Here is a 7,686-nt window from a genome sequence, read left to right as displayed (position 1 = left end):
CGTTCAGTCGCTGCTGCTTTTTTCCCTTTCCTTCTGGAGCGCGTGGAAATCCCGAGTTAACTTTGTCCCAGTCGTATCTAAGAGCCTCTCTAAACTGTCAGCCGCTGCTTTCAGCCGGGGCTTTTAAACCCCCCCGCGGCGCATGCACTTCTCACGCTGACAGAACGGGGGCGCAGCGGCCCTGAGCCTGCATGAACTCTGAGCCAAGGAGTGTGAGAGCCTGCAGGAGAAGTACGGGTCTCAGTCACTCATCTCAGAGGGATGAGAGATGCTCAATGGCACTGTTCATGCAGGCTCCTCGCTCTGGAGGCAGGACAACACGGGCAGTTCTCTGTGTTGATTGGAATTATGGAAATAGAATCATATAGAGAAAGGCTCCATATACTTGCTCTCATGAGCCGAAAGTGACATCAAAGCATTCCATCACATAGTCTGTTCCATCAAACAGGCCAACACCTCAGGAAGACAGGAGGAATCAACTAGGTGTGCGTGTGTGTGCGTGTATGTGCCAGTGCACATGCTCCTGTAACGAGTATGTTGGATATCAGAGTCACTCCAGCGTCTATCTCTCTGCTCTACCATATGCCTCACCATTGATCTTACTGTAGGTGTCAGGTATCACTTTGAACAAGAGACTGAACTATACCCTCTCTCACGCTCCTAATTGACTCCCGTCTTCTCCCCCCACCCATCCATGCACCCCTCTCTCACTGCCTCATCTCCCTCACAGTAAGCCCTTCTATAGGTTCTGTTTAGATGTACCTTTCTCCTCAGTCTCCTTGGCCATTCGACCCCATAGCTGGCACAAATCCTATCACCCAGTAGGACGACTATATTGTACTGCCACTAAAGTATGATAAAGCGTCTTTAGGCTCTGGTATGGGGGATATCCCACTCTTCCTTTATCTCTTTTCTTCTCACTTTTCTCCCATTCTTTCTATTTGGGGCTCCAGCAGCTTTGATAAAGCCAGAAGGCATGTGTGTGTGTGTGTGTGTGTGTGTGAGAGAGAGAGAGAGAGAGAGAGAGAGAGAGAGTGAGTGAGTGAGTGAGTGAGTGAGTGAGAGAGAGAGAGAGAGAGAGAGAGAGAGAGAGAGAGAGAGTGAGTGAGTGACTGAGTGAGTGAGTGAGTGAGTGAGTGAGTGAGTGAGTGAGTGAGTGAGTGAGTGAGTGAGTGAGTGAGTGAGTGAGTGAGTGAGTGAGTGAGTGAGTGAGTGAGTGAGTGAGTGAGTGAGTGAGTGAGTGAGTGAGTGAATGAGTGAGAGAGAGAGAGAGAGAGAGTGACTGAGTGACTGAGTGAGTGAGTGAGTGAGTGAATGAGTGAGAGAGAGAGAGAGAGAGAGAGAGAGAGAGAGAGAGAGAGAGAGAGAGAGAGAGAGAGAGAGAGAGAGAGAGAGAGAGAGAGAGAGAGAGAGAGAGAGAATGTGAAGGTGAAAGGGAAAGGGAGCGAGAGGAAGAGGGAGAGAGAAAATCATTTTATCTCTACCTAGCAGTGTTGTGTGTTGATTAGAGAGAAATGAAGTGAGCGATGGGGGTGGGGAATGAGTGTGTGTGTGTGTGTGTGCATGTACGTGTGTGTGTGTATGTTTAAGAACGATGGGGGTAGGCAGTGCTCTCCCTGGTGTAAAAATATAGTTTTTCCAAGCCAGGAGGATGAAGGGGATAAAGAAAGAGAGAGAGTGTGTGTGTGTGTGTGTGTGTGTGTGTGTGTGTGTGTGTGTGTGAGGACCCCTGTTGTGAAATCTATACTGTATGAATAATAATTACAGACAGTGCATTTATAGGAGTGTTTCCCTCTGCTCTGAGATGGGGAGAGAGGAGAGAGAGAGAGGTAGGGAGAGGAGAGAGAGAGGTAGGGAGAGGAGAGAGAGAGGTAGGGAGAGGAGAGAGAGAGGGGGGAGAGGAGAGAGTGAGGGGGGAGAGTAGAGAGAGGGGGGGAGAGGGAGCGATAGAGAGATTGGAAGACAGAGTAGGGTGTAGTAGAGTAACCACTGATCAGCTCTCACATGAATATGTCCATTAAATCCTTGCGCAAGGCTTACCTGAACACAAAAATTTCCCCACACATGCATGCATGCACGCACCCACTCACACACAAACAAAAATGTCCGCATGTATGCACCCACCCACACACACAGTGTCCCAAACACACATACTGTACAGTGACCCTCAGACCTACTCCCTTTAGTTAACCATCAATAACATGTTCAGGTAAGCCTTGCGCGAGGATTTAATGGACACATTCATGTGAGAGCTGATCATCAGAAAGGCCATTACATTTAAAAGAGGACATCTGCTGATTAGAAGGTGAGGGTATTATTTTAGCATGCCACTCGCACTGCACACCCCATGGATCATTTGAAAGTACTTGTTCAATCTGGGTAATGTCATAAAAAAAAAACGTAATCTGTATATGTAGCATTTAAATGTAAACTAGAGTGAGGATGAAATGGCTAGAATGTGATAGATATTAATAAAAGATAATGTGCACATTTTAACACAATAGGGGACATGGGGGGAGGGAGGGGGCATAAAGGAGATGGGCAGGTGTTTAAGAGGCTTTTCAGAACTTTTTTATTTAATTTCTAAAATTGATTTAAAAAACAACTCCATAGCTGGGGTAGAGCTATGTGGGATGAGAGTATGCATGACGTGTGTGTGTGTGTGTTTCCATTAGGCATTTGTGTGTTCAGGGAGTTCATCCTAAACCAAGAGGGTCATTTTGCTTACTGTAGACCCCAGTCATCCCCTCTATGCAACTGCAATACTCTCCTTTTCTCCCTTCATCATTTCTCTCTAGTCCCTCTCTCCATTTAGTTATTGATCCATGTTATTGATGATTATTTGATTAGTTTCACCACAACATCTCCTGCTTGGATCAATGAGACTTACTCTAACATCTCCCCTTTCCCGCTCTTCCTCTCTTCCCTCTCTTTCGATGTAGCATGATCAGAGAAGCAATATTGGTTTAACTTGCCAAAGCATTTGATGAATAGATTGATGAATGTAAAGGCAGTTGAACATAGAGGCAGACACGCATGATCGGAATGGTGCCTTTTATTTCACAAGAGTGTTTCAGAAGAGATGCAGGGCTATAAGCAAGCCAACAACAGCAAGTAAGCAGAAAGAGACACTGTTTGTTCCTAGAATAATACAAACTTTTATTAAAAAAAAAAAATCAATAGATTAAAACTGTCCATACTGTCAGCACTATAACAGATATTAGAATATATTCATTTATTTTTACAAAGATAGTTACAAAAATGACTTTGGACTGAATGGAATATCAGTGTTAGCTTTTTCAAGAAAATAAGATGTTACTTAAGAAAGAATAATCAGTTGTGGACAACAACAAGGTGGAGTTGAGATTTCCTAGTCCTCTCTCTCGCAGGCACATATGAATAACTCAGTCACATCTGCACATACCAACATGCCTCTCTGGAGAAGTAAACCCTGAGTTTCTCACATAGAGTGATGTGTGTAAAGTAGTGCTGTAAACATCTAAACTCACAAATACTGATTCCAATACAGTGTGTGGAATCAGATACACTCGTACCTCTGATTCAAGCTGCCCTTAGTTTTTATTGAACATCACTATCAGATAGTGTGTGTCTCTATATTCGGGCCAGGAGGTTGATGATGAGTTTCTGCAGGTCCTGTGTGCGTCGCTGGGTGATTTCCAGCACCTCCTCATGGTTGACGCGGTCCTGGCTGCCATACTCTGACACCACGCGGTTGGTGATGAGAGACAGGCCGAACACACGCAGACCACTGTGACGAGCCACTATCACTTCTGGCACTGTACTCATACCTGAGTGAGAGGGAGCGAGAGACAGGGAGCAAGACAGAGATAAAAGGGAGAGGTCAGAGGGAGGCAGAGGGAGGGAGAGAAAGTGATACAGGAGGGTGTGGGTGTGTGACAACAGGGGATAAAGAGGGGAAAGGAAAGATAGGGGGAGGGGTAGACCTAGAAAATGAGTAATGTCAAAGGATCAAATGTACAGCTTCCTCCCTGTCAACCTGTTACCCTCTAACGGACACCACTCAGGGTTCAGATCAATTGAACTGTGACCCCTGAAGCTGACCCCATTGGCATAGATATCCCACTGGGCACAGACGTCAATTCAACATCTATTCCACGTTGGAAAACAACCTTGATTCAACCAGTGTGTGCCCAGTGGGATGGCACCTGATGTTGTGTGTTTGAGAGAGAGGAGCACCTGAGGTTTTCTGTTATTAACATCTGCTTGTTTGTTCCTAATTTTGTTTCTAGCTGCATGCACCTCTCCCCGTGTGTGTGTGTATGTGTGCGTCTGTGTTTTATTGATGGTGTCATTGGTTAGATAGTATTACAAATTCCCTGTCAGTGACTGGTATTAGCACCTCACAACCCAGAGCTGCACAATCCACTCCCCATCCCCCACGACCGGAGCCTGAGAGTATAGGGGGCACCATAAACCTGCCTCTCAAACTCTCCCTGACGTGTGAGATGTGCCCTGATAGGTTGCTAGGGAGGTTAGTAGGGGGCCGGACATCTGCCCATCCTCTTGACTATACAGGTCACACAATACTGTGAGTCTGAATGACGTAAAATGACGTAAAAGTCTCCCTCAAAAGTGACAGACATCTCTGTCTCTGCCCATCAACAATTGGACTCAATAATATCTCTGAACTTGTGGGATGGTGTGCGTGCCCAAAATCCACTACCATTCCGCTACCTCTCCCACATTTCATCCCAATGTACATTCCCATGTGCATCCCCATATGTATCTTCCTCAGTGTGTTTAAATAAAGTTTGTGTGTGTTAATTCTTGGGATGCTTTATTCCCCTCTAACCGGGGGGCGGTTAGTGAGTCACAAACCATTAAAATACGTAGAGCCAGGTCGCTCTCTTTCAGATAGAGTGTTCTTGGGGAGAGCCTTCTCCATTTCCTCAGTCAGAAGACAGTATACACATCCAAGGCCTGATGTGCTCCCTCAAGGGACAAGTTGCCCTTTGGCACAGATCTGAAACCTGACCATAAATCAGTGTCTTGTACTCACCCACAGCGTCTGCCCCCAGACTCAGCAGTATCTTGCTCTCTGCCACTGTCTCGAAGGCGGGGCCGCCCACATTGCAGTACACCCCCTGTTGGAGGAAAGAGGAACAGCCCTGCTCCTCCGCTACCTCTCGAGCCAAACGGCCCAGGTCTGCATCATACGCATCCGACATGCAGGGGAACCGCACACCAAACCTACACACACGCACACACACAGAACAGTAGAGTTAACACACACACTGAACCCTCTCAAACATACACCCCAAAACCTCACATGCCAAAGTGTACTTTTTTAGTCGGAAGTTTACATACACTTAGGTTGGAGTCATTAAAACTAGTTTTTCAACCACTCCACAAATTTCTTTTTAACAAACTATAGTTTTGGCAAGTCAGTTAGGACATCTACTTTGTGCATGACACAAGTAATTTTTTCAACAATTGTTTACAGACAGATTATTTCACTTATAATTCACTGTATCACAATTCCAGTGGGTCAGAGGTTTACATACACTAAGTTGACTGTGCCTTTAAACAGTTTGGAAAATTCCAGAAATGATGTCATGGCTTTAGAAGCTTCTGATAGGCTAATTGACATCATTTGAGTCAATTGGAGGTGTACCTGTGGATGTATTTCAAGGCCTACAGTCAAACTCAGTGCCTCTTTGCTTGATATCATGGGAAAATCAAAAGAAATCAGCCAAGACCTCAGAAAAAAATGTGTAGACCTCCACAAGTCTGGTTCATCCTTGGGAGCAATTTCCAAACGCCTGAAAGTACCACGTTCATCTGTACAAACAATAGTACGCAAGTATAAACACTATGGGACCACGCAGCTGTCATTCCGCTCAGGAAGGAGACGCGTTCTGTTTCCTAGAGATTAACGTACTTTGGTGCGAAAAGTGCAAATCAATCCCAGAACAACAGCAAAGGACCTTGTGAAGATGCTGGAGGAAACAGGTACAAAAGTATCTATATCCACAGTAAAATGAGTCCTATATTGACATAACCTGAAAGGCCGCTCAGCAAGGAAGAAGCCACTGCTCCAAAACCGCAATAAAAAAGCCAGACTACGGTTTGCAACTGCACATGGGAACAAAGATCGTACATTTTGGAGAAATGTCATCTGGTCTGATGTAACAAAAATAGAACTGTTTGGCCATAATGACCATCTTAATGTTTTGAGGAAAAAGGGGGACTTGCAAGTCGAAGAACACCATCCCAACTGTGAAGCACGGGGTGGCAGCATCATGCTGTGGGGGTGCTTTGCTGCAGGAGGGACTGGTGCACTTCACAAAATAGATGGCATCATGAGGAAGGAAAATTATGTGGATATATTGAAGCAACATCTCAAGACATCAGTCAGGAAGTTAAAGCTTGGTCGCAAATGGGTCTTCCAAATGGACAATGACCCCAAGCATACTTACAAAGTTGTGGCAAAATGGCTTAAGGACAACAAAGTCAAGGTATTGGAATGGCCATCACAAAGCCCTGAACTCAATCCTATAGAAAATGTGTGGGCAGAACTGAAAAAGCATGTGCGAGCAAGGAGGCCTACAAACCTGACTCAGTTACACCAACTCTGTCAGGAGGAATGGGCCAAAATTCACCCAACTTATTGTGGGAAGCTTGTGGAAGGCTACCTGAAAGGTTTGACCCAAGTTAAACAATTTAAAGGCAATGCTAACAAATTCTAATTGAGTGTTTGTAAACTTCTGACCCACTGGGAATGTGATTCAAGAAATAAAAGCTGAAATAAATCATTCTCTCTACTATTATTCAGACATTTCACATTCTTAAAATAAAGTGGTGATCCTAACTAAGACAGGGAATTTTTACTAGGATTAGATGTCAGGAATTGTGAAAAACTGAGTTTAAATGTATTTAGCTAAGGTGTATGTAAACTTCCGACTTCAACTGTACCTTCAACAATCAAAGCATCTAATGATTGTAATAAGAGCTCATCACAGCTAAATGACTCATTACCGTAATAACTCCACTTAGGTTACCAACATCTCATTATCAGTGGCTTAGCGATGACTGCTTAGAGGCAATTGAATTTCTAGTTCAGATTCAAACATGACAAATCTCCAATGACACTCTATTCCCAATACAGTACAAAGTGCATAGGACAGAACCCCATAGAATAGGGTGTCATTTATGGTCATTTGGCCTCAGTGTTTGGGAGGCTCACTGATGATCAGAGGCACCTGTTTGGCTGTCACATAGTTTAGGTGTCTCACCTGTCATCGTTGTGTCCCCTCAGAGGGTTGATGCCAGCCAGGCCAGGCATATTGATGTGGTCTCCGATCAACATGATGTCACCAACATTGAACTTAGGGTTCAGTCCTCCTGCAGCGTTGGTCACTATCAACGTCTCCACCCCCAGCAGAGTAAACACACGCACCGGGTACGTCACCTGCACAACACACACGGAATATACAGTATATATAAACACACACAACCTCAGCAGTCAGAGTGGGCCTAAACCATTACAGTGTCTTAGAGTGACAGAGAGCATCATCACATTAATCAGCTGTCTTTACTTAGGACTCCGCAGCCCACTGCTGTCTCAACTATAATGTCATCTGCCAGCCCTGTGGTCAGAGTAGTCTAGGAGCTTCATGTTGGACAATGACACAGCAGAATCCA

General features: G+C 45.0%; 1 protein-coding gene across 1 annotated transcript in view; it reads right to left on the bottom strand.

Moving 5' to 3' along the window:
* Positions 1-3,612: 3,612 nt before the first annotated feature.
* The window catches only part of LOC311128563 (purine nucleoside phosphorylase-like), a gene marked incomplete at both ends in the record, with an annotated part of 12,326 nt that continues 8,252 nt past the window's right edge, over positions 3,613-7,686 (bottom strand). Inside the window, 3 exons of the mRNA XM_084160750.1 lie at positions 3,613-3,809; positions 5,042-5,232; positions 7,278-7,453. Coding sequence (XP_084016876.1) covers positions 3,613-3,809; positions 5,042-5,232; positions 7,278-7,453 — 564 coding nt within the window. The remainder of the gene's footprint in view (positions 3,810-5,041; positions 5,233-7,277; positions 7,454-7,686) is intronic.

Source organism: Coregonus lavaretus (assembly GCF_964263955.1).
Source record: "Coregonus lavaretus genome assembly, chromosome: 4".
Taxonomy (NCBI): Eukaryota; Metazoa; Chordata; class Actinopteri; order Salmoniformes; family Salmonidae; genus Coregonus; species Coregonus lavaretus.
The sequence above is the reverse complement of the archived record's forward strand: the minus strand, read 5'-3'. Positions and strand labels throughout refer to the sequence as shown.